Raw genomic sequence first — 26,342 nt, 5'->3', positions numbered from 1 at the left:
CCTTAAAAACTGCATCAGAAGCAGCATGGTGCAGGAAGCTGGGGATTGAACCGGCAACTTTCTAATTGACAGCCGATTGGGTCGTCCTTCTGAACTACATCTAATCATAGTAACAAAGTGCCTCAAGATTCAATTTAAAGAAATTGGTTCTTGTCTGTTATATGTGACTGCCGTTGTTCATCTAAGAGTTCAGTGCCTTTTCTATGTTTGAATAATTCATGGGTCAGTGTAAAATGGCCTCACAGAACTTAATGAGTAAAATAATTAAAACCAGGTGATCAATGTCCAAAGAAAACATTTAAAGAGCAACACAGTCTCACTCCTTGAGGGCAAAATATAAAGAAATGATGGGCGGCTCAAGACTTTTACATGTGCATTATGTCCATGTATGTGTCTGTTTGTGGTACCACAACCAGAAAACACCCTCAAGACTGTTTTAATATCATGAAAGCATCACAGTTTGTATTTTCAAAAATGAAAATATGTGGAATGCAAATAAACTGGACTGCCTTACAGAAGTACATGTTTCAAACACCAGTCTGGTTATCAAACACAGCCCAGATATTTGGCATGAAAAATGTCAAAGGAAAACACAGGCTGAAAGAAAATGGCTTGGTTGATGTTTCTCCTAATGTGGCTGCAACTCTTCAGCAGTAAGCTCATACCTGCTGTGCATTCAAACAAGGAAACAGGCTTTACATTTCAAGGTGACAGAATAATTCCTAACCGGGTGCTTTACCATCATCAAACATTTACAACCTTGTTAATGTGGACAAAGAGGCCTCATTTTAGGTTTAGAAATATGTGAAATGATCACAACTTCTGCTTATGCAAATTCCCATAGTCACTTGGGGTAAAAAAAACCCAACAAAGACCATTTTCAGAGGCAGGAGGGGTAGATGGTGTAACAGCACAACTGTACAACCCTCAATCAGGAGAGTGGGGTTTGATTGAACTCCTATTATTTTGCCAAATGAAAGTATTATCAGCTCAACAGGTTTAAAGAACGGTTGTGATTTATTTCACACACGACTTGTTTTTTTTACAGTGAGGCGTTGAGCGGTCATGGTCGTTTCACATATTCTTTAAGAATGCCACTCTGAGCTTCTAGGATCGCTCACAAGTGTCCGGTCTGTAGCAGAGTGTATTTGGAGGTAAACCTCTCCACACTCTCCCCTTCCAGAAACTTCATGGCTCTCCAGTGGATCTTTCCACAGTTTTCCGGCTGGCCCAGGGGTCCCAGCTCCTCCTGGATGTACTGCAGCCACAGATCTTCAGAACAGCACAGAGAAACATTTCCAGTTTAGCAGCTCTACTCTCCATCTTCACATTTCTGATACATTTTTCTGCCTTGAAACATCACAAGTTTTAAAAGAACAGCTAAGTCTTTTTCAATCATAATATTATATTTAGTTTTGTAAAGTTAGGATTTTCTTTTGTCCTTCTAACCTGTATAACATGAAACTGTAAATAAAGTTTTTTTTTGTATTCAAAACTTCACCCACCGTCATCTGAAGTGCCAAACTCTTGCAGCACCCTCTCATAGTAATCTCTCAGATTGTTCATCTTTGGGGTCTCCTGGAAGGAAAGGCAATTTTTAGCATAATTTATTAACCATCTTTCCCCACAATTCCATCTTCTATGTCAGAAAACAGACGTCTCCATCAAAAAGAAAAAAAACTGAAGCGATCGAAGTACTGAAAGGTTGTGAAAAAGTTTCAAAAGCTTTTTCATGTGGCACACAGTGGTTGGCATACATACTTGTTCCTTCTCGATTTGAATCATTTTGGTAAAAAAGGTTTTGGGCAAAGGACGAATTTCTTGCAAGCTTGAAAGAAAAAAAACAAAAATTAATTTCAGAATTTGGAGTTTCAAGAACTAAAGTGTTGAGGAAAAGTTTTTGTTTCTCTTTTTTTTCCTGCGCTACCTTGTGAATGTCTTCCTCGCTTTCTTATAGCCTCCAGTCGAGTAGGACCAATCAAGGTAGAGCTCTTTCATCTCCATGGCAACAGCTGTAACAGCAGACATCAGACCTTTCTGGAAACAAACGAGTAAAAACTGTCTGCAAAGTGTTTTAATCCCAGAGGCATTCTGCACTCAAAGCATGTTTATCATTTAATTATGAATATGCAGCTTTTAGTTTTAGTTTAAATGTATTCAGACGATTTTTAATGATTAGTTTCTATTATTGACCAGTCAGTCATGTCATAAATGGTCTGTGTAGAACTTTTAATCGGAATAATGTCTCAAATTTTAACTGCAAGCCAAAACGAAAAAGGTTCACAAAAACTATTTTTCCACTTAAACAAAAATAAGCCAAATCTATCTGAAGTCATGAAAGAACAACATGCTGTAGTTTCAATGCAGTTTGACTCACTGGAAGTTGAGCGTTAGTATAAATAGTTTGAGCAGCTTCCTTTCGCTTCTACCTGTAAATCTGATCCACAAAGTAAAAAACCAACTTCCAAACTAGCAGCTTACATCTGAAAAATGCGTAGATCTTTGCAGCCATCTCTAAAGAATGTTTACAATCTGCAGTTCAATAAAAGGTTCGTCCTCCAGCATCCTTGTTGTATAGGTGTTTTTGACTGTTTTAAAATCCTCTAAAAGCATATCTAATAGCTGAAGCCAGACTTTTCTTCAATGTGAGGCCGGTTTTAGACAAACTGGCTGAGATGAGCTACCTTGAAGATGGCTTCTGTATCATCAGGACTCTGGTTGGCTATGCTCCACTCAAGCTGCAGCTGCCACAGCGGTAAACTCTCCTGTTAAAACAGAGTATATTAGCTGAATAACCACACACACACACACATACTGTTCATGTCGTAATTTCATTCTCTGACAGCTTCCCTGAGGATGAATCATATTTTAACAATACTGCAAATACAGGAAATTTTTTACTCTTACCATAAACATTAAAAACAATGTTTGTTTGCATTAAAGGAACTGAAAATTCTTTTATACATAAAAAGATTGTTTAAAAGTGAAAATAGAGACCAACACTTCATATTTTAAGAACACCGAAACAAAGTGCCACAGAATGCCCCAAAAATATACCTTTAAGAAACAATGAATTCAAATTCACCTAAAGTTATATTTTTTGCTTTAATTTCCCTGTTACTATTTCTGCCTAATTTTTCCAAAAATCTACTTATTTATTTTATTCAGATTTTATGTATTTTTTTAATGAGATCATTACGTCTTATGTTCTTTTCTTTGTTTCGTGTTTGTGTTAGAGCAGAAGAAGAAAGTATACCTTCTTTTTTGCATTTCTAAAATAAAAATACATGTATAAGTTTTAATATGCAAAATAATCTGCAGTTTCAAGAATGCTTGACACTTAATCTAAGGACTTATTTCTCTGAGATGGTTAATGATGTCTTTCCTCCTTGACACTGTCAACACACAACAGACAAAACCTCCACTTTTATAGAGGAGCTCACACCGATGATGATCTGTTAATCAAGTGCACTGGATTAGCAACACCAGGATGCTAATTCTAATTCCTAAGAAAGCAGTCAGACTAGATTCACACACATTTCAGGTGTCAGCAGTCTTGCTCCTTAGATTTAAATAGAGCGACATCTTGGGTTGTGGGTTGAATTCCTGGCAAGTTGTTTCTTGGCTTTGCTTGGCCTCCCACAGCGTTCAGCGCTGAAAATTAAAAGCATTGCATCCGTGTGAATCCTGCCAAGTGCACTTCATTTTTCAGCATTTTGGCTCAGTTTTTGTTAAATAAATGATAAAGGTTTAATACGCCTTGTGCTGGTGTACATTTGAGGTTATTTTTTCCTCATTTTAAGACCTGATTTTCTGAGTAAAGGCCAAGATTTTAAACATGACTAATCATTCAGCTCCATTTCTGCAGCATCTGGGTGACTAATCCCCTTCCTTTGTCATTAGCCTAAAGCTTTCCTATAAGTTTCTTTTAACAGTGTATAATTGCACAAGTATAATATAGAGCATATTTTTTGTGAAGTCATGTGAAAATATTTTACCAAATGCCAGAGACAAACCAGTTTCTCTGCACATAAAGAAAGTGAGAGGAAAGACTTGATTGAGCAGTATGAACATAATCCTCCTTTTACAGCTACTTCAGGGCCACAGTGTTGTGAAACCCCCCCAAGAACAACTAGCTACTCTGTTCGGAGCTAAACCAAAGCATGTGTATTCACCGAAATACACAACTAATTACTCTTGGGGTTATTCTGTATTCTGCAGTTATATGTGAAGGCAACTTTTTTTTTTTGTCTTATTTCCTGTCGTTCACCAAGATAAAGCAGTTAAAATGATGGAACAGAAACTAACTAGGCCAAGGAGATGGCCCACTTATGCAGCAGTGCCAGTGGATGATGTGTGTGTCCTTCCTCCAGGGAAAGCAATTACACTGGTGCTGTCACAGCACATGTGTGCTCAGTGTAAGCAGAGAGAGTTAATAAACTTAATGTGACAGAGGACTGAAGACTAATTACTAAGGGTCAAAGTCTGTCTGTGTGTGTGTGTGTACGTACCTTGGGATTAACATGTGTAAGAGCGTCCTGGAAAAGTCTGCCTATGTCTCCACTCCCCAGCTGCATTAACGTTTGCAGACACAAGCTCCACATCGACATTGACTGGCTGTAGCGCTGCGTGGCTGTCATGGCAACACTGGCTGCCGCCTCAGCATCCCCAGATGAGAGCAGAATCTGCAGCTGGTCACATGAAGAACATCATGGTGGTTTCCACCTTTTTAATTACAACTCTCCTCTACACTGACATTGTGAATTGCTCCAGCTATCTGAAAGAAGACTCACAACCGGGTTAGATCAGCCTTCTTTCTCTTACACACAGACATCAGGACATATCGCTACTTAAATAAAGAGCTCATTGTGCCGCCTTATCTCTGTCACCCTGACCAAGCAAAGACAGGTTACTACCACATCAGCGTGAGCTTTATAACACAAGCTGTCATCATAATAATCAAAGGGCCGCCATACCAGCACGCAGCTGCAGTTGACGAGTTTTCATTCAAATAAAGGGAAACCATGCTTTGATTACAATTACATCCAGTTACATCTAGTGATATTGTGGGAGACGTGTGGGGCTAAATAACATGCAGTACTGTGGAAAAGTCCTGTGACACCAGTACCAAAAATAACAGTTTGATGGGCATAAAATATCATCTTTGGACATGGTGATTTCCAAAGAGCTTTTAGCTGAAAACAACTGCATGATGTTCAGTGTCCTTCAAAAATTTGAGGGGGAAAAAAACAAATTGAGGAAAGTGGACAAGTGGAGGACAAAAGAAGAAGCATCAGGCCGAAAAAAAAAAACTATCTGCAACAGAAAAAAGTATCTGAAAATTATGAATTTAGGAAATAAGAGAAGAAGAATCCATTAAGACCCAACAAAGCACCTAAGAGATTTATCTGGACCTTCAATGGATCCATCAGAGATGGTCTTCATAAAAGGGGGGCTGTCAGGAAGCCATTCGTAGGGAAGGACAGGCTGAGTTATGCTACATGAAGCCTCTCCAGAGCCTAGACCGCAACATTACTGAAGTAGTGAGAGATCATCTTGACAAGAACAAAACAAATGGCACAAACATCCATGAAGAGCTTTGAAATGTCCTTCAAGAAGTCAGGAGAACTGTTCCTGAGGAGTACTTCATGAAATTAAAGGAAAGTTCAGGGTGGCTCAAGACGTTTGTAATGTACTTTCAGTTTCATTACCCAGTTTTTGTAATAGTTCTCCTTCAGCAGTGAGGAGTCGTGGGCGCGCTGCAGAACTCCCAGCAGCCTCTCCTGCCTCTGTGACACAAACACAGAAACGTGTGATCATTTACATCTCAATTTAAAAATTGATGACAGGGTTCATGAGGGTGTAAAAGTTCTCTTCCATTTACACACTTTTTCCTTCAGTTCTTCAACGTTTGTTTTCCTCTTTAGTCTTTCCAAGCAAAAGGCTGCATAGCAGGTCCACATGGGCTCTAAAAGCCAAAAAACACAAACACAGAAACATGTTTATGACTGAAAAATCTAACTGATAAGAATGGTGTTAATTCAGGAGCATAAAGAACAAACAAACACGCATGCAGGCAAATTCTCAAAAGCCAAACAGCCACTTCTGATTTTAAAACAACGTGCATGCATTTTCTAATCTCTCACCAGTGTTGAGGGTCTTGACGCCGTCCTCATAGACCAGGCAGCAGCGCTCCTCTCTGCGGTTGATATCCGAGGCTCGACCTTTGGCAGAGTGGAGCTCCTCCCCCACCCCAGGGGCCTCCAGCTCCCTCTTAGCTATGAAATCCCAAGTCACGCTGTCATCAGTGTACTTTCTCTGTAAGCTGGAAACAAAAAGAGTGCACGTGTGAGACACAGAGAAAGAGACAGAGAGAAACTTTTCTGGAGATAATACCATGTCTTACTCTTGCAGGATGGAGTCCTGGAGTTCTTTGGTGAAGTCAAAGATAGCTGCTATGTTCAGAAGAGAGATGACAAACTCTGCTTCTGTGAGACAAAAAAGAGAAAGAAAAAAAGATTGTTTGACAGAAGAGGAGTTTTTTTTTTTTTAATCAAACAAAGCATTTAAATAAAAATGGATCATAGCGTAGAAGCTTAAGAAGTCTTAAGATTTTTTTAAGTGATTACAACTTCTTTTTGTGCAAACAGTTCAAAAAGCTGACCTTTGATATTTCCCGTAGCATCTCTGTACACAACCTCGGCCAGTTTGCCGCTCAGGATTTCTGGAGAAAACTCATATTCACCCTAGAAGATGTGAAAAGAGGCAGTGCTAAATACAAAGTTACAGTGGGGCAAAAAAGTATTTAGTCATAAGATGAGAGAGGCCTGTAATTGCTTGACCTCAACTATGAGAGAGAAAATGAAAAAAAAAAAACAGAAAATCACATTGTCTGATTTTTATTTGATTAATAGGTACATTCCTCTGTAAAATAAGTATTTGGTCACCTACAAACAAGCAAGACTTCTGGCTCTCACAGACCTGCCACTTCTTCTTTAAGAGGCTCCTCTGTCCTCCACTTGTTACCTGTATTAATGCACCTGTTTGAACTCGTTATCAGTATAAAAGACACCTGTCCACAACCTCAGTCAGATTTCAAACTCCACTATGGCCAAGACCAAAAAGCTGTCAAAGGACACCAGAAACAACATCGTAGACCTGCACCAGGCTGGGAAGAACCTGCAATAAGTAAGCAGCTTGGTGTGAAGAAATCAACTGTGGGAGCAATTATTAGAAAATGGAAGACATACAAGACCAGTGATAATCTCCCTCCATCTGGGGCTCCACGCAAGATCTCATGCCGTGGGGTCAAAATGATCACGAGAATGATGAGCAAAAATCTCAGAACCACACGGGGGGACCTAGTGAATGACCTGCAGAGAGCTGGGACCAAAGTAACAACGGCTACCATCAGTAACACACTACGCCGCCAGGGAAGTGTCAGACGTAGCCAGTACATGTCCAGGCCCGTCTGAAGTTTGCTAGAGAGCATTTGGATGATTCAGAAGAGGATTGGGAGAATGTCATATGTTCAGATGAAACCAAAATAGAACTTTTCGGTAAAAACTCAACCTGTCGTGCTTGGAGGAAAAAGAATGCTGAGTTGCATCCAAAGAACACCATACCTACCTACTGTGAAGCATGGGGGTGGAAACATCATGCTTTGGGGCTGTTCTTCTGCAAAGGGACCGTGTAAAGGAAAGAATGAATGGGGCCATATATCGTGAGATTTAAGTGAAAACCTCCTTCCATCAGCAAGGGTATTGGAGATGAAACGTGGCTGGGCCATTCAGCATGACAATGGTCTCAAACACACCGCCCGGGCAATGCAGGAGTGGCTTCGTAAGAAGCATTTCAAGATCCTGGAGTGGCCTAGCCAGTCTTAAGATCTCAACCCCATAGAGAATCTTTGGAGGGAGTTGTAAAGTCTGTGTTTCCCAGCAACAGCCCCAAAACATCACTGCTCTAGAGATCTGCATGGAGGAATGGGCCAAAATACCAGCAACAGTGAGTGAAAACCTTGTGCAGACTTACAGAAAGTGTTTGACCTCTGTCATTGCCATCAAAGGGCATATAACAAAGTATTGAGATGATCTTTTGTTTTTGAAAAAAATACTTATTTTACCAAGGAATTTACCAATCAGTTAATCAAAAATCAGACAATATGATTTTTCTGGATTTTTTTTTTTCATTTTGTCTCTCATAGATGAGGTATACCTTGGATGAAAATTACAGCCCTCTCTAATCTTTTTAAGTGGGAGAACTTGTACAACTGGTGGCTGACTAAATACTTTTTTGCCCACTGTATGTTTTTGTACTTATGTGCATGCTAACTTTGCAGTTTTTTCACACTCACCAGGTCCATCTCCGCCTTCTCCAGCTCCATCTTCTGCTTCCTCAGTTTCTCACAATGCAGGAGCTCCATACGGAAGTACTAATACAGAGAGGGTGGAAAATAATTTAGTAAATTTCCTCATCCTTGCCGAATGAAAGCGTGATTTTCATCCGTTTTACATATTTCACCTCCTGGTAGACTTTTTTGTTGTCTGGGTGGAATCGCAGCGCCCGCAGGAACAGGTGTCTGGCACTTTCGGAGGAACTTCGATCCTCAAGCTCACTCTTTGCAGCCATGATCCATAAGGCTGAATAAGGGGAGTTAAAATGAATTTATTTGAATACCCATGTCAATTAATGGGATTCTGTTTTAATATGACATCTTCTGTACCTGGTTTGTCAGGGTGGATTGCAAGCATAGCTGAGAACACCTTGCTGATCTGGCCTTTGGTGCCCTGTTGAGTGAAACCAATCAGACATCATCATTAGAAAAAACAGACACAGTTGAGATTCATCTAAGCAAAGGACTAAAAATGAGACCTTTACGTACCCATTTCTTACAGAACGCAACATGTGAAAGCCATAGCTGCACATCATCCTGGAAATAAAAAAGATATTTGTTCACTTTTTGTTAATTCATGCTTGTTTAAAACAAACAGTCTGTCTTTTCTCCCCTGGGAAGCCAAAATACTAAATCTTTTTTTTAGGTTGAGACAGAGTAAAACCAAAAATTACCCACTGCACATCTTCCCAGTTTTAATTTCAGAAGCATTAAGTATGCCAACCAACCAACCAACCAACCAACCAAGTCAATGCTTTCACTACAGGGAAAAATAAAGTGTGACACTGATACCCATTGGCTGTCATTTATCTGTCATTTATAATTATAACATGTTTATTTAAAAGTTGACCAAAGTTTCAAATACTGAGTCAAAAAATGTTTATGTATAGTTTTTCTCTCAGATTTATGTATTTTTCACCTGTTCTAGAAACATCAAGCCCATAAAGCAGGGTTACCAACTCCAGACCTCTTGGACCAGTGTCCTGCAGGTTTCAGATGTTTCCCTGCTGCAGCACACCTGATTCAAACTTAAATGGTTTTCCAACAGCTTGTTGTCAAGTTCTGCACAAGGCTATTAATGACTAATTAATTTGAGTCAAGTGTGATGCAGCAGAGAAACATCTAAAACCTGCAGGAAACTGGCCTTTGAGCTCCGGGGTTGGTGAGGTGAGGTGAGGTGAGGGTCCGTCTTTTTACTTAAAGGGGTTGCTAAATGAGTGAAATGACCTGTAAGCATACAAGTGGGAGTCATAATAAAAGCAGATTAAATTCCCTAGATTAGTGTTTCTCAATTCTGGTCTTCAATGACTAATGCCCTGCACATTTTAGATGTTTTCCTACTCCAACACTAGATTCAGATCAATGAATTTATTCATCAAATCCTGTGCAAGCCTGTTAATGAGCCATCCATTGCAACCAGGTGTGTTAAAGTGTGGAAACATCTAAAACATGCAGTGGTACTGGAGGACAGGACTTGAGAAACACTGCTCTAGATTATAAGGAAATGTGCTTCACTGCTTCCTTTACTGTTTCCTTTAGTCTAACAAACACTGGATCATCCTTTATGAAAGGAAAATAGATTCTCACAATTCTGTGCAGCTGCAACATTTTATGTGACGTTTCATTGTTTCCATACAGTCTGTTTAACTGGGATTCATGTACATAAATATGAGCAGAGAAGCCCAAGTGTGAGCAGCCCATTAAAGCCACTTTCCATTTTAGTAGCTTTCTCCAGCTCCATCTTTTCTTAACCTCAAGAGGTTTCCAACAAAAAACAGAGAAAGGAGCTAAGGACAGTTTTTTAGTTTTGTTTTTTCGTTATTTGATATACAACAGTGCCCTTGAACTAAAACAGCTCATGTTCTAAGCAGAGGAAGTTGTGCCAGTATAGCAAAAATAAGGATTTCTAAGCTACAAAGTGAATGAAATGGACTCCTAGTGTGAACATATAAAGCTAAAATTCAACTTAAGTTAGTTTGTGAATGCACCTTACTGAATGTAACATGATGCTGAGAATAAAGTATTAACCCTGGTGCGCAACACAAATTGTAACTTTATTAAAGCTGCTAATACAGTACCTTCCACTTCTTTGTAGTTCTTCTGAAGATGCTATTTATTCTGTGGATGATGGGATACTCAATCTCCTCTCGTTTGAACTGGTAGTGTATGTGCTGAAAATGACAAGTACGATCAACTTCATTATATGTAGACTTGTGAAATGAGAACCCAGTGTTTATGTATAGTTCCCCTTTATATGTTTATTAGCTGGGAGAGTAAACCAAAACATCCATTCAAATTCTGAGAAAACAATAAGGTGATTCAGTGCTGTTTTATAATCCTTTAACAGACTACTTACTGCTCTTCTCTTTTTGATCAGCTCTAAGAGATTGATTTCATACTGAAATGAAAAAAAAAAAAAAAAACAATATTCTGAGGTAAGGGGTTTGAATATCATATTTCATATATTGAATATCATGTATTGTCTGAATCCAGGCTGATCACACTGCATGACAACAATCCCCAACCTGAATGTATGCAATGAAGTCATCCTTGTTCACGATGAGCCTGTGAAGCTTGTACTCCAGAGCTGTAGCTCTCTTGATTATGGATCTGAAACAGTGAAAAACAATCATTTTTAAACCAATTTTGTTCAAGATACTTTATTAAACACTTCCCTGGGGTGAGGGTGAAAATTATGAGCAGAGATATAATCTGAGAAACAAAAATACAATTTTTATATATAATATAATAAAACAAAGGTTTTCGAGAATGAGTTGAGAAAAAGTACTAGGAGTAAACAAAATCATGTGTGAACTTTAGAGGGATCGACGTTCTTATCTCTAGATAATGAAATACCTAAATTCACAGTTTTATGGCAACACCTTATAGTGTGTACGATTTATTTTAAGGGTAATTTTCCAAGAGATGCTTTTCTCTGCCAAATAACGTCAACGACGACACATTTTTACAGCCCAATCTGAGTTTAATCTGATCGCACAGACTTCAATTGTAATATTATTTCTTGTTCTACAGCAGTACTGACTGTGGAAAGCTTTTGGATGTTTTCTTACTTGACTTCTTTCTTAGTGAACAGTCCCACTCTCTCCAGTTGCTCCAGCTCAGGGATCCTGTCCTCAATCCGCTGCTGAACGATCTCCGCCATTTTGTCAACGAAGTCGTTACGATTGTCTCAAGTTTAGCTGCTAATAACTGATATAAATTTTTTTTAATGTCGATTAATTAACAATGAAATGTCAACACGGTGGAAGCAATGGGACCAATTTTTCTCATTCACATGTGTGGAAGTTGTGACTGACGGATGTTCCGGTTACGTCCTGCAAATAGGTCCGTCAAGAAACACGAGCAAGTAGAGTGAAAAAAAATTCTGTTTGCAGTTTAAAAGTATTAAAAATAGACTTATAAAGCCGTGTTTTAAAACGATGATAGAAAGCAAAACATCTTCACGCACATGCATTATTGATAGATTTAAAAAGTTCAATCATTTTAAGTGTATTTGCAGCGTACATGTAGTACTTTCTTACAATAATATTTATACAACCATTAAATAGAAAGTTCTTCAAATGTTCTTTTATATGCAGTCTATGGTTCTAACCTAATTAAAAAAAAAATTCTGAATATCTTCGAATCCTTTCAAATGTTGTAATTTGTTGCCTTGAGTCGAGATTTAGATTTTTACAGTTCCTCTTGTTCTTATATATATAGTTTTTCTTGTTTTCTTGTTTTATTTATTTATTATTATTTATATATATATATATACGTATCGACAAAGTCTAGATATTGTATGGGGAATTTATTATTAAAAAAGATGCTGAATGGGAAACTTCTGGCGGTGTGCTCAACTTCAGACGAAGGCTGATCAACTAGATTTCCCGCAAAATCATAGAAAGAGAGAGCGGGTTCTACGTCATCTCCGGAGTTTAGCAGCCAATCACATTGCAAGATTATCACAGTCTATCTGCTATTGGCTAACAACTGACTGGCGTTCTCTTGTTCAGTACAAATTGAGGGGAGTCTTAGCGACAATAAATTAAATATATGTTATTAATAATTTGACATAAATTGTCATTGTACATCCGATATCAAATTGTTTTTTAAACAAGTGAATGCGGGAGAGCTTCGGGTGTGAGGACTGTTGTTTTCAAGTGAACCATGCTAGCATCGCTAGCTAACTAGCCACCGTCTCGTCACCTCCTCTTCATGGGTTTCTGCTGTTAAGTCTGCCAGGCTTGTGCTAGAGGCAGCGAGGCTACAAATTAATGCCATCAGCCAGGGTGGGTTTTATTTCGTTGTATTCAGTTTTTTCCAAACGATTATTTGGGGGGATTTAAACAGTAAAGTTTGATTCTCACGCTCAAATGCTGAGATAGCCAACATGTTAGCTCCGCTGTTAGCCGAGGCTGTTAGCTCAAATGCTAATCCGAGTATCAACCTAATGGCTAAGCTAACTTGTTGTGTTGCCATCACTTGTAGTGTTTTATATTCCAATATGTGCTTTGATCTAACTCCTAGAACTCAGGTCATATTATGAGCGGGGCTAGCTGCAAAGCAAACGGCGCTGTGTACACCGCCTCATCAGCAACGATGAACCCTGTAAAGAAGCCGAAGATGGAGCAGATTCAGGCCGACCATGAGCTCTTCTTACAGGCCTTTGAAAGTGAGATTTTACCGCTTATTATTAAGAGATTCAACTTGATAGCCTGTTTTTCTAAGCTTAAATCGGCTCTACTTAATTGTCATTTATTTTTTTAATGTATATTGTGTTTGCTGACACGTTTTTTATTTACAGCCTATGAAATTTGTATATTTCAGCCTATACATAATATATTTATACAGCAACATCAGACTAATATGTTCTAAGATTTCTGAGGTATTTTTTGTTGTTCGTGTTTTTTGGATGCTATGCCTAACAAGCAGACATGGTATATAATTATGGATACAGACCTCAGATACACATAAACTAATTGACAGGAGAATGAGGAGAAAAATCGTCCAGCAGGACATTTGCCCTCTGTATAATCCAATCACCCCTCTTTTACTTAAGCTCATGTTGTGGATTTTAGTTTGAGTTATGTAGCCATAGTTGTGTTTTGATGTCTAAATCATATCTTTGTTTTTTTCCCCTTTTTTTCTTAGAACCAACTCAGATATACAGATTCCTCCGCACAAGGAATCTCATTGCAGTGAGTGAACTGATCTTCTTGTGCATCTTCCAGTTAACTGTCATAAAACGACTTGCTAAAAGTAACTGTACATTTTTTCCCCAAATTTTAGCCCATATTTTTGCACAGAACACTTACCTTCATGTCTCACAGAAACGGTCGAACAAATGCCAGAAGGTATGAAATCTTTGGTTTTTGTAGCTTTTTTTTAGTTATATAGAACCACAGTTTTGTTGCACATAAAGATCTACAAGCTGCGTTTTAAACTGCGTTTTTTTTTTTTTTTTTTTTTTTCTGCTCTTGACTTCCATTTTTCCTCCCAGGAAAACATTTAAAGTTGATGACATGTTGCAGACGGTGGAGAAGATGAAGGGAGAGCAGGATTCTCTAAGGTAAGAAAGCCGTTAAGTGTTGCTCTTTCTATTGTTAGATCATTTTAAAGATTAGAAAACCATTTTGACCCAATTTAAAAGGCTTTATTGCAATTTAAAGGCGTACACACAAACCAGCATTAATCCAATGTTAAGTCGGTCATTTACCTCTTTATTTTTCTTTTGCTTGTTAGCTTGTCTTCACATCTGCAGTTGACATTCACTGGGTTCTTCCATAAGGATGGTAAGCAGACTTCAGTTTTCTGACAGTACTTCTGTAAGCTGTTTATTTTAAGTGCTTTGTTTCCATGACACCACCCACCTATGGTCAACAACCAAAATCCTTAGAAATCTTTGTGTTTGAGTCAGTGCTCCACCAAAAACCAGCTTGAGGCAAATGCACGGATATGAATCACCGAAATAGTCACCCAGCATTCATGTGGAGAGAGAGGAAACAATTCTGTACCTTCCTTAATATGTATAAAAGCATGTCTATATATCCATTTTTATATAAAACAAACATAATGGTTGACTCAAACTCTTCTTGTCATTCAGAAAAGCCATCTCAGAATTCAGAAAATGAACAAAATTCTGTGTCCCTAGAGGTGCTACTTGTCAAAGTCTGCCATAAAAAACGCAAGGTAAAGTAAAACTCGCTAAGCCACTGATTCTTTCAGGCTGCAGGTCATTTTTGTTCTACTTAATTTGTGATCATAGATGTTAAATTTGTGTCCTTGTTTTATTTCTTTGTTTTCACCAGGATGTCAGTTGCCCGATAAAGCAAGTGCCTACAGGTAAAAAGCAGGTGCCTTTGAATCCTGACAGTAACCAAACCAAGCCTGGCTCCTACCCATCCTTACTCGTCCCCAGCAATGAGTTTGAGCCCAGCAACAGCCACATGGTGAAGTCCTATTCACTACTCTTCAGGGTGTCACGCACAGGGAGAAGGGATACTAATGGTCTTGTCAATGGAGAAGCCAACGAGAATATTGGTATGTCTGTTAAATCGTTTTTTGCTCCAGTACAGCACTCTTTAATGCCAGATGAAACTGCGGGAAAATACAACTTTCACTCATAATTTTTATGTTTGCTCACAGAGGTGACAGATACTCCCAGTAGAAAGAAGAGGAGTTCATCTCATAGGGATGAGGGAGAGACCACAGAGACGTATGTTGCACAGATGACAGTCTTTGATAAGAATAGGTAAGCTCTTGAGATCAGTTCCCCTTTCCTGTTTATTTTGACTATATATATATTCTTGAAGCAAAAGCTTCTACTTGCTTTCTAAAGGAGATTGCAGCTGCTTGACGGGGAGTACGAGGTTTCAATGCAGGGGATGGAGGACAGTCCTGTGAGCAAGAAGCGAGCCACGTGGGAAACCATCCTCGATGGGAAGGTAGACAACCTGTATAAATTTATCTAGAAGAAATGTGTTACCTTCCAGCTCTAACTTGACATATGGGGATGTGTGTGTAAAATAACCAGTTTCTTATTTTAGTTTCTTTGTTTGGTGTTTTCTCAAACACTTTTAAACGTGGTTAAAAGTTCCCATGAAACTGCCAATATTTTGTGGGACTTTATTTGACGAGGCACTCATATGTTTGTTTCTTACAGTCAAAGACATGAATTCGTCCACTGTAGAGCTGTATGTGGCTCGGACTGATTGAGACTCTGCCAGTCTTCTTCACACACAGTACACCAGCCTCTGCTTGCTTAATGCAAACATATTACTTTTAGACATCTTTAAAGCTGTTCATCTTACAAAATACCTTAAGTCTTTCTATGCAAGACTATCTGGTCCTCGCGCTGCTCCTGGCCCTTTTGGCTTTTTTTATTATTAAACCTTTATTTAACCAGAATGAAATCCCATTGAGATCAAGATCTTCAAACACAGGGGGGGACCTTACACTGTATGTTACTGATTTAAGAATGCAGACCACATAAAAAAATGTGAGGACTGACCAATGAGTCTGTTAGACAAGTTGAACAACGAGTGAAAGAATTAAAATATTGATGCGAAAAATTAGTACGTTGTAAGGTTGCACTGGTGAAATCTTCCCAACTTGTGCTTTTCTTGCAACCCTTTTGTACAGGACATTGCCACAGTTTGTCCAACACGCTGCTACGTGGAACACTGGCTGCTTTTAGGAAAAAAGATTTGACCACAGCAGTAGGGAGAAATTCTAAACAAGTCTCCAACAAACTATATCACTCACAAACAACAGGGCTAAAGCGTGATTTAGCCTCGACTATGAGTGAGAAAAATACACACTCTGGAACGGCTTTACATCTGAAACAGGTTATCTAACACAGTGACAGATTTTAACAATATTATATCTTGTGTATATAAGTATTATTTAAATGTTTACACATATTTAGGTGTTTCAGAGGAGGCTGGCGACTCCTTTGTAACAGTGAGGTCTTTGCAAATATTGGTCGGCTCCAGTGGCCCGATCAGGCACTGGACTTTTCAGCATCAGATCTGTCAAAAAAAGAAAAAGACTTTATATAAGGAAGAACAGGTAGTTTCTGCCTTTGTGTGTGTGTTTTATTTATTTATTTATTTAATTTTTATTATAATGGGAAATGACAGACTCAAAAATAAAATCAAGAATAATCACAAAATGGGTTATTCTAGGCTACGTACAGGTATGTTGGTTTTATATAATGCAAACTAATTTAAACAGTCAATGTAATTTAAAAGTGACTTAAAGGAAAAATGTTCTGTAAATAAAAAAAAAAGTTGGTCATCATAGCACGATTATTATCTCTCTGTCCCACAGAGACTCCCACCATTTGAGACATTTTCTCAGGGACCCACATTGCAGTTCACGCTTCGTTGGACAGGCGATGCCAGCGGGAAGTCTGCCGCACCCGTGGCCAAACCGCTTGCTACTCGAAACTCAGACAGCACCAGCCCCATGGAGACCAGAACCAGCCACCACCGCGCTGCCCTCATGAGTAAGTACGAAAACAAAACAGGGTGGCAGGGGATAGACTTTCATTTAAGAAATAAAATAATAAAATAATTTATTTATCCAAGAGGGAAATTGAAACATTGCAATTTAGTATTTTATCTGATCATTTTACGATGAGCCTGTTTTAGAAATATATGATAATGTAGAACATTCCTATTATTTTATTTATTTATTTTATACGTACCCTCAGATAAGGGACAACATCTAATGACAGAATGAATTTAAAAATATTTAAACAGGTTGTGAAATGCTGATTAAAAAGCTAAATGTCTCATGGTTTTGTATGTTTTACTCACTGTCGTTGCTGTGAGATTTACTTGAATCTGGTGTTACTCAAATACGTTGTGTCCTTACCAGGCATTTTATTCTATAACTGTTCAGGTTACCATACATGCTGCTGTTAGTTTGTTTGTTGAAGGAGTTGCAAAGATGCCTCTATAATCTAATTTTTCTTTACCGTGCATTCAGCTTAATGCTTTCATACAGAAGCAAAATAGTCCATAGTTAGTCATTATTTTGATCTATACCAAAGAGAAAATGGAAAGAAACCATATTTTTTGTTGGTCATATTCACAGCTGAGGAGCCAAGCTGTACATAAACATGGCACAAAAAAGTAAAGGAATTTGTGTTTGTTTGATTATTTCTCTCTTTTAATAACACCCATTGGTTTTGTATTATATATCTTTAGAAAGCCTGATTATTCAGCTTTACATCAAGATTCAACTTGTAGTTGTACTTCTGTGGAATGAGCAACACAGCTAAACGTGTGGGTAGCGCCCAAAAATGTGCCAAAAGCCCCTGTAATATTCTCCTTTTTGTTCTCACTTTGGTTGTGATATTAAAAGGTGTATGACATGGTTCTCATTCTACAGAAGCGCAATCCTTACAAGTTGTAAAGGTGACTAATCAGGCTTTCTAACGATGTATAATACAACATCAGATGGTGTTAGTAAAGGGGAGAACTAATTAAACAAATGCAAACTTGTAGTTTATAAATGTGAATGTTTTTATTAATAGGTTACATCACAGATCCCCAACCCTGGTCCTCAAGGCCCACTATCCTGCAGGTTTTAGATGTCTCCCTGCTGCAACACACCTGATTCAAATAGATGGCTCAGTAGCAGACTTGTGCAGAGCTTGTCAGAGAGCTGTTTAATCAGGTGTGTTGCAGCAGGGAGACATCTAAGACCTGCTGGATAGTGGGCCTTGAGGACCTGGGTTGGGGACCTTTGGGTTACATGACACAGCAGTGTTACATGTTCATCTTCTGTATGTACTCTGACACTTAATATCTTGATGTAATGAGCTCAAACTGCAGTTTCTGTTTTGTGTCAAATACACAGTTTGTTAGTAGGTGATACACAAAGACTTGACTTCTCCATCTGTTCCTGTCAGCAGTGAAAGAGTCAGTCAGCACAGACATTCAGACGAGGAAAGAGCAGGTCCCATGTGAGCTGCGACAGAAGCTACGTATATTTTATCAGGTACACCACACAACAGTAAGGAATACGCTGATTTACCAAAACCTCTGACGGGGCTGCTGAAAAGCAAAATGTTTGTACTATTTTTGTTTGTTTGGATGATTTGCTGTCACATTTTAGACACTTGAGAAAATTTATTTGTAATTCATATTTATAATTCATATCTGTAGTTTCTATGGGCACTGAAAGAGTCGCCCATCTACATCTGCTCTAGGTCCACCTTCTCTGGTTTACCTTGTAGTAACTGTGTGCTGTGTTCTTGGTTAGTTCTTGTACAACAATAACACGCGGCAGCAGACGGAGGCACGAGATGACCTTCACTGTCCCTGGTGTACTCTGAACTGCAGCAAACTCTACAGCTTGCTAAAACACCTCAAACTCTCCCACTCCCGCTTCATCTTCAACTATGTGGTAAGAAACTGTGTGTGTTTGGGCCACTTATGAGACTTAAGACACAACTGGATTTAATGCAGGTGGGGATGTCACTATTATAGATCTTCTTGGTGGTATTATTATCAAAGAAATCGTGATTTTACTAGTATCCCGATTATTATGCGTTAAGTAATTTCACAGCACTATAAATGTGTAAAATCACATGAAGACTCTTTACAGGTCGTTAAGGTTTATTTATTTCTACGTTTTTATGGCGGCATAATAAAATAATATACAAACAAAAGGTAAAGTAACCAAGAAGTCTCATTTCAACTAAATCTCCTCTGCTCTGGATAAAATAAATAAATCTTTCATATTAACTCTGGATTTCTCTCTGAGAAAACAGATGAACTGCACAGATCATCTCTCTGGACCTTGAAGGGTTTTTTTCCCCCTTAAACTACATTATAAAAATGTTTTTGAACATTTTGTATGAAAATGAGAAGAGACAGAATAAAACATCCAGCTAGCTTTGACCTCAAGTTGCGGCAATCTGCTGTTATGGTTGAAACACAATCATTTATAGAAAGTGACAATATTGAGGTATCTAACCCTGTAATACTCTGTTAATTGTGAAATTAGGTAATTTTTACATCCCTACTTGCCTGGTCACAAGTGATTTTATCATCTCCACCAGCCCACAGGGGTCAGCCAGGTGCCTGCAGGCTGTGTGAGAAATGAACCTAGGGCTGGGCGATTAATCGATAAATCGAATTTTCCATTTCTGATTTATTTTTATGAAAATCTGAAAAAAAAGTTAGTTAGCAGCAGACTTAGCCCTCCCTCCACACCAGAACAGTGTTTGTCTGACCCTTCACTCATGCCTAGGATTTAGCTGTGCGTATAACTGCAGTGAGAAATGCTGCTTTCTATGAGATGCAGAAGTCAACTTTAGCCCACAAACTCTAGTTAAGAGACAACCTTCATCAGGGGAATTATTTGTGCAGTGGATCCTGGATGATAAGGACCCAGATGGAAAGAGATCACGGATGCATTGTGTTGCATATTTCTATGCAAGATATGAAGTCATTTATATGGTGAAAATTTTTGACATATGCTTTATTTTTGCTGGCATCTATTTATATACATAAATAAATGTTTTTAATAAGTTTATGTTTTGTAAAAGAAAAGAAAAAAATCGATTAAAATCGGATTTGGTTATAAAATATCTGAGATTTTTTTAGGCCATATTGCCCAGCCCTAAATGAACCTGCCCTTGGATCAGTTTCTGATTCAGGAAGAAACAGACAACGAACAGAAGAACAACACAGCCACTTGTTAAGAGGAGAGACTTTGCAGGACTTTTAGTTTTACACACTTCTGCAATGTTTCATTAAAAGAGTACAAAGGAGTTGCCTGGCCCTGGAAACTTGCACCACACCCGAAATGTTGTATGAATAGGACCATGTGCGCATCCCACACAGCTACCATGAATTTGGTCTTTATGTGCAGCTTTCTGTGGGTAGAAATGGAAGGTAAATGAGTTGGAAATTGCTGATATTAAAACATTTTCAAGCCTCTGCTCACCATTTTTTGAGACAGTGAAACAGACCTCCCACAGAGCACAATCTGCCAGCTTTTCTGATGCTGCGCTTTGGAGCAACACACAGCTTCACTGATTACCTGTTGTTAGGGGCAGTGTCAAAAAGCATGTTATCAGATGGTTTGCTCAGTGGAACCATCTGGAAAGTCCCACTGAGACACTACTAGAACAGGCATTTGCAGAAAGTACTTAGCAGGTGATCGGATGAAGCACCAGTCTGTTAAAATCATGAGCAAAACTTCACCTGTCAGATTAACCAACATTACATTCAGTCTGAGTCACAGATGCTGCTGTTTGGTGCAGAGCGAGATGCAAGTAGGGAATAAAAAGGGATTTTAAACACTTGGCATGTAGTTGCTACAGGTTGTTTTTTTCCCAAGATACTAGAAATTATTCCCCCAGTATGAGTTAACTGCCGAAAAACATATTTACACTTTTATTCATTAGTTATTAGTCATAATTAGTTGTAGATTTCCTTCAACCAGAACAAAAACCAGGCCCTTTGTTGAATGCAGATCTTTAATTCCCCGATCTTTTCATATAATCTGCAGCCTCACCCCAAAGGAGCAAGAATAGATGTGTCCATCAACGAGTGCTATGATGGCTCATACGTTGGCAACCCTCAGGACATCCACAGCCAGCCGGGCTTCGCTTTCAGCCGCAATGGCCCCGTAAAGAGAACTGCTGTCACTCACATACTAGTTTCCAGGTAACTGACACATCTTTAAAGTCACTACATTCATGATCAAAGTTCATGCTTGTCTAATGGTAGAGTAAAACTATGCTTTAGTGAATATTTCAGCCAGATTTTTATAAACTCTGGTATTTTTAGTAAGTGAATTGGCTGAATTTATTAAAACGAACAGGTTAAAAATTGTAAAACAGGAGTTTAAGGATTTTGACATAAAGATGATCATAAATAGTAAATACCCTCTTTTTGAAGGTTTAGTCGATTTGTTGTATTTATTGAGATTTCACAGCTGTTGTAAATATCTCAGCTTGCATCGTTCATACGTAGGATCTGTTCTTTTGACTTGCTTTCACAAGGCCCAAAAGGACTAAACCAAATCTATCAGAGTTCCTGGAGTCTGAGGATGGAGAGTTGGAGCAGCAGAGGACGTACGTCAGCGGACACAACCGCCTCTACTTCCACAGCGACAGTTGCATGCCTCTGCGGCCCCAGGAGATGGATGAGGACAGCGAGGATGAGAGGGATCCTGATTGGCTCAGAGAGAAGACCGCCACGGTGAGAAGTTGTTTTAAAAGCCAGTAAAGTCCCAACATGTGCCTCCATTCAGTTTGTCGATCGTTGACATTGATATCAGTGTAATTTAATTAGTTATGTAATCCAGTGAAGCTTAAAATGATGTAAAGACTTAATCTATATTGCAATGTGTTGCACTCTTATGTTCCTTATCAGATTCAGATGGGTAACACTATTTTATCCCTTCAAATAGACCATTTTTCCATAAGATCACACAATTTCTTGAGGTCTGTTGTTTATAAATGTTTATTTAAGTGGGTTTTTCGGGGGGAGCAGAGTGACCCACAGCTCCACTCCACCCCTCTATTCTGCCTCTTTTTGTGATCTTTGGTACTCAATTATTTGAGAGAAGATTACTTTTCAATTTTTTTCTCAAACACTTGCTTTTCACTCATCATTAGTTGGACCATCAGTTGGCTACAGATTTCTGTTTTTTAGCTTCAGTCTTATTGGAGTCGTGTTTTGAACTGGCTCAAGTTGTTAATGCTAATCAGAGAACATTATAGCTGCTGGCCGGCTCATAACCCCACTGAGAATCAAGCCCTAATTTTATCATCTCATACCAGCTCCATGAAGTCTGAACCTTTTTTCTCGTTCCATTCCTCTGTGTTTTAAGTTTTCAGCAGCTAACATTAGGAACTGTTGCTTATTTGGCCAATATTTCACTGGTATTTGTTTTAAATTAGCATTAAACCGTGCTGTACTGATGCCACATTCAATGACAAAGTACAAATTAGAATTTCCAACTTCCAGCTAGAATAATGGATAAATATCAGAAGTCAGCTCTCCTTGCTGAGATATAAAACATTAAATCATTATAAGCTCAGTTATTTCTTATGTTTAGTGAGCTAAATTACTATTAATGAGATTTTAGGTTCACGGCAAAAGTTATTAAGAGTTTTAACTTCCCACTTCTGAGGTGCAGTGAATGCAGCAGCATCTGATGTCGGAGTAAAAGCCCATTTATGGTCAGCGCAGAAGACTGATACGCAGACGTACGGATAGTTTCGTCTCCTGGGTCAGTAATTTGGTTAGTTTTCACTCCGGTTTAGCTATCCGTCGCTTGACACAGAAGACGGAGAAATTCCACCGGAAATCGGGGGGCGGTGCTGAGCAGAACAGCTGACATGCGACCAGGGAAAGAAACAGCAGAAGAAGAATGAAGACAAGCAAAACAACTGTAGATATTGCTTGAGCTTTTGAAGAAAGACTATATGAGTGTTTAGGGTGTGTTGGGCAGTTGGAAAAAACTTCATAGAGACTCATTACTGCTGCTAAATGGTGTCTGAAACTGATGTCGGATCGCGGGAGTGAACTCTGAACTCAGCACTGCCCACTAGTGGAGGAACTGACTTAATTATGGCCTAACCCAAAACACGCATGGAAGTATGAGGACGGCGACGTATGACGTTTGAAAAGAATGTCCCTATTTACGTACGTAAGGAGCACAAAGACGCAGATCCAGATGAAGTAACTGGATAACCTTGTAGAGCGACGTAACTTAACCCCTTATTGTTTGTAATGACTTTGTACAAATGTATGCACTACTCATAAAAAGCTTGGGATATTCATCTTTCAGGTTAAATTTACAGCAAATATAAAAAGTTATTGTTACACTGATAATTTATTATTATATTATTATTATACTAGCACAAAGATGAGAAACCTTTCATTTATATTGCATCTGATTTTTTTTTTTTCTTTGCTTGCAGCAACTGGATGAGTTCACAGACGTCAATGAGGGAGAGAAAGAGGTGATGAAGCTCTGGAACCTTCATGTGATGAAGCATGGGTATGTGGAACCAGTCAGCAGTGGAAACAGTATCCATTTCATCAATACTGACAGTTATAGCCAAGCTGTATGTTTGTATAATGTGTGTCTTTGATCGGCTGCTTGTTATTGTGGTGTGTGTGCTTTTGAAAATGTGTTCGTTTTTGTTGTTTAAATCTTTTCTCCCCTGTGCTCTCCCTGCAGCTTCATCGCAGACAACCAGATGAACCAGGCCATCATGCTTTTCGTGGAGAACTGCGGCGCTCACATCATCCGCCGCAACCTCTGCCGCAATTTCCTCCTGCATCTGGTCAGCATGCACGACTTCAACCTGGTGGGCACGGCCACCATCGACCGGGCGATGGCGCGCCTGAAACAGATCCAGGAAGAGTTGCCGGAGCTGGAGGAGGAGCAGCTGGATCAGACTCTGGTACCAGCAGGAGCCTGCAACGGCTGTGTGGTCACATCCAGCGGGGGGAAACAGGGCAAGAGGACAAAAAGTGCATTAACAGACTGATGTGAAGCTGGATGGAGGGAACACTGATTGCCAGGGGTTTCTGTTTTCTTCTTCTTCTTTTTTTTTAATTCAATTATCATGACCAACTCTTTGGTGCTTAGACAGGTGGGAAAACTGGTCGACAGATGATCCAACATAACACAAACCAGTATACAAGATTAAAAAAAAAAGTTTTTTTTTAAGAACTGAACCAAATACAAACTATATAAAAGCGACTCACCCACATGTACTCAAGCCAGGAGTTTGAGGAGTGGACGATGCCAGTTGATCCGACTTTTCATGTAGGAGCATCTGAAGCATCTGTCTTTGAGCGAGAAAATGAACAAACCAAGCATCTTCTGATAAGACACGGCTACCTTTTGGTATGTTGTAATACACAACTGTATGAAAACTACAGTTAAAACTGTACTGGTAACGTTGTTACTGTTGATTATTTGTACACATACGAAGTAGCCATGTTTAAACGTATTCTTTTAGCTGGTTATTTTAGCACTTGGTGTTTGTATTTAGAAAGTTTACCTTGAAATTGACATTTTAAAATAAATTGTGCCACGCCAAATATTAACAGCAGCTTTTCTGCTGTTGTCAGTGGAGAAACTGGTGAGTTGGAGCTCACTGCTGGGAATTGCATTTAATTTAAAGGGCCATACCAGTGGGGGGAACCTAGGATGTCTCGAGCATCTGAGGCCTGTAAAGCTCGCTTTACGAACCCAGAACGGTTTGAGCTGGTAATTTTTGCCACAAGACTGGTGTGATATTGTGTGAGTTTGGATCCTGGACAAGATGCTAAAGTGAGTTAGTGCAGACTAAAATTCTGACTTCATCACTCCAAAGCCTTTTGGCTTGTATCGACTGTGGTTGAAGGAAGGGAAGCCAGGGAAATCGACTTTTCTTAATAATTTATTATTTTTCTAAAAAACCAGCAGCACATTACTCCATGTTATGTAGTAATTAGCATCAATAATAGAAAACACAGTTTTAGATTCAAACACTTGCAGTTGGAAAATGTTGAAAGCTATTTTTTTCTATCTTCTGCTCCATGAGTATCAATAGCTGACAGTAAAATGAAATGTATAAATGCAGTCATATCATGTTTAGCTGATCCCTGTTTTCAATTTAATAATCTCTTTTTTTAAAGCAATAGGCTGTTTGTTAATTGGACGGTTCGTCCAAGTCAGATGTCAGTTTTATGTTTCTGTCCCCAAAATAAAAGCAGGCAGAAAGTTTGTTAAATTGTGTACACTAACACACCCTCATATTGACTGCTTCCCTACAATGTCCTCAAATGTTTTCCCATCACTGTGTTATTCTGCCTCCAGGCCAGCAGGGGGCGCCAGCTTTCACATTTAGGCCAGAAAAATTCAGTTTTATTCCAAAGGGGAATATTTTCACCAGTATTTTTTCTTCATTTCATAACCATTATTTTTAAGCAGTAGTTTGTGTGTTTTGTTATAAATTGGTGATTAACAGGCTTTCCTTTCGTGGACAACAAATTATCAATACACACACATACATACACACATATATATATATGTACATATATATATATACACACACACATATATATGTACATATATATATATATATGTGTGTGTGTGTGTGCATATATATATATATATATGTATATATATATGTGTGTGTATATATATGTATATATATATATGTGTGTGTATATATATGTATATATATATATGTGTGTGTATATATATGTATATATATATGTGTATATATATGTATATATATTTATATGTGTATATATATATATACATGTATATGTGTACATATATGTACATATACGTATATGTGTATATATATATATATATATATATATGTGTGTGTATATATGTATGCACGCACGCACACCCTCTGTCTTTACTGGTCATTGAAAGAAAATGGAGACATCCACCGTCATTGTCAAAACTTGTGAACTTCAGACTCTGACTTAGGGGTATTTTATATTTAAAGGAATAAAATAAATTTGCCCTTATTCATGACTGCAGTGCTTTAGAATATTTTTTACATGGGCTGGTATTACACTGTTCATGGTTTTTGCATACCAATGACAGTTTGTTACTTCAGGGAAGGATGGCTGTTCCTCTTTTCAAGAAACAATTAGTTGCAGGTCATGTGTGCATTTAATAACTTCTGTTAACTGTTGGTTTTTGATGAAGGAAAAGTCAAAGAAAAGTCTATCATATGTTGATTTCTTAGTCTAGAAATCAGATTAAGTCTGTCAACAGTATGTTTTAACTCATCCACAATCTCAAAGAATTTAAAATACAAATAAAGTATAAAAAAAAAAATCTGAGTCTGTACAGCCATTGGCAGGGATCCTCAGTCCTGGTCCTCAAGGGCCGGTGTCTTGCAGGTTTTTTTAAATTGTCCTGCTGAAACACACTTTCAAATCAA

At 38.5% G+C, this 26,342-nt stretch overlaps 2 protein-coding genes across 4 annotated transcripts; one reads left to right on the top strand and one right to left on the bottom strand.

Moving 5' to 3' along the window:
* Positions 1–420: 420 nt before the first annotated feature.
* On the bottom strand, positions 421–11,717 carry utp6 (UTP6 small subunit processome component). The gene is made up of 19 exons (XM_041982688.1): positions 11,467–11,717; positions 10,921–11,005; positions 10,752–10,793; positions 10,474–10,566; positions 8,885–8,932; positions 8,726–8,789; positions 8,524–8,642; positions 8,357–8,434; positions 6,665–6,746; positions 6,407–6,488; positions 6,147–6,325; positions 5,889–5,968; positions 5,712–5,789; positions 4,512–4,691; positions 2,685–2,765; positions 1,928–2,037; positions 1,762–1,828; positions 1,506–1,578; positions 421–1,272 (listed from the first exon to the last, which is right to left on the bottom strand). The coding sequence occupies exons 1-19, from the start codon at positions 11,556–11,558 to the stop codon at positions 1,118–1,120; spliced, it is 1,788 nt and encodes a 595-aa protein (XP_041838622.1). The 5' UTR covers positions 11,559–11,717; the 3' UTR covers positions 421–1,117.
* A 657-nt stretch (positions 11,718–12,374) lies between these two features.
* Positions 12,375–25,463, top strand: suz12b (SUZ12 polycomb repressive complex 2 subunit b). 3 transcript variants are annotated; one of them, XM_041983748.1, is made up of 17 exons: positions 12,375–12,687; positions 12,926–13,070; positions 13,550–13,596; positions 13,688–13,752; positions 13,899–13,967; positions 14,141–14,190; positions 14,502–14,587; positions 14,707–14,938; positions 15,044–15,149; positions 15,240–15,342; positions 16,730–16,907; positions 18,321–18,409; positions 18,674–18,817; positions 20,933–21,090; positions 21,429–21,627; positions 23,358–23,437; positions 23,621–25,463. In XM_041983748.1, the coding sequence occupies exons 1-17, from the start codon at positions 12,673–12,675 to the stop codon at positions 23,931–23,933; spliced, it is 2,079 nt and encodes a 692-aa protein (XP_041839682.1). In that variant the 5' UTR covers positions 12,375–12,672; the 3' UTR covers positions 23,934–25,463. The 3 variants fall into 3 exon arrangements, with proteins under 3 accessions (XP_041839682.1, XP_041839681.1, XP_041839680.1); XM_041983747.1 differs by having other exon boundaries at positions 15,237–15,342; positions 18,324–18,409; XM_041983746.1 differs by having other exon boundaries at positions 15,237–15,342.
* Positions 25,464–26,342: the final 879 nt, after the last annotated feature.

Source organism: Melanotaenia boesemani, chromosome 4 (assembly GCF_017639745.1).
Source record: "Melanotaenia boesemani isolate fMelBoe1 chromosome 4, fMelBoe1.pri, whole genome shotgun sequence".
NCBI lineage: Eukaryota > Metazoa > Chordata > Actinopteri > Atheriniformes > Melanotaeniidae > Melanotaenia > Melanotaenia boesemani.
This window is presented reverse-complemented; position numbering and strand designations above follow the sequence as displayed.

Excerpts from the sequence above, each read along its gene's own strand:
- utp6 (XM_041982688.1), bottom strand. The coding sequence starts at position 11,558 with ATGGCGGAGATCGTTCAGCAGCGGATTGAGGACAGGATCCCTGAGCTG. Across the intron at positions 8,933-10,473 it reads GAACTACAAAGAAGTGGAAG|GATGATGTGCAGCTATGGCT; the intron begins GTACTGTATTAG and ends TTTTATTTCCAG. Across the intron at positions 6,747-8,356 it reads AGAAGGCGGAGATGGACCTG|GGTGAATATGAGTTTTCTCC; the intron begins GTGAGTGTGAAA and ends CACATCTTCTAG.
- suz12b (XM_041983746.1), top strand. Across the intron at positions 14,191-14,501 it reads TGGGTTCTTCCATAAGGATG|AAAAGCCATCTCAGAATTCA; the intron begins GTAAGCAGACTT and ends CTTGTCATTCAG. Across the intron at positions 21,628-23,357 it reads TCAGAGAGAAGACCGCCACG|CAACTGGATGAGTTCACAGA; the intron begins GTGAGAAGTTGT and ends CTTTGCTTGCAG.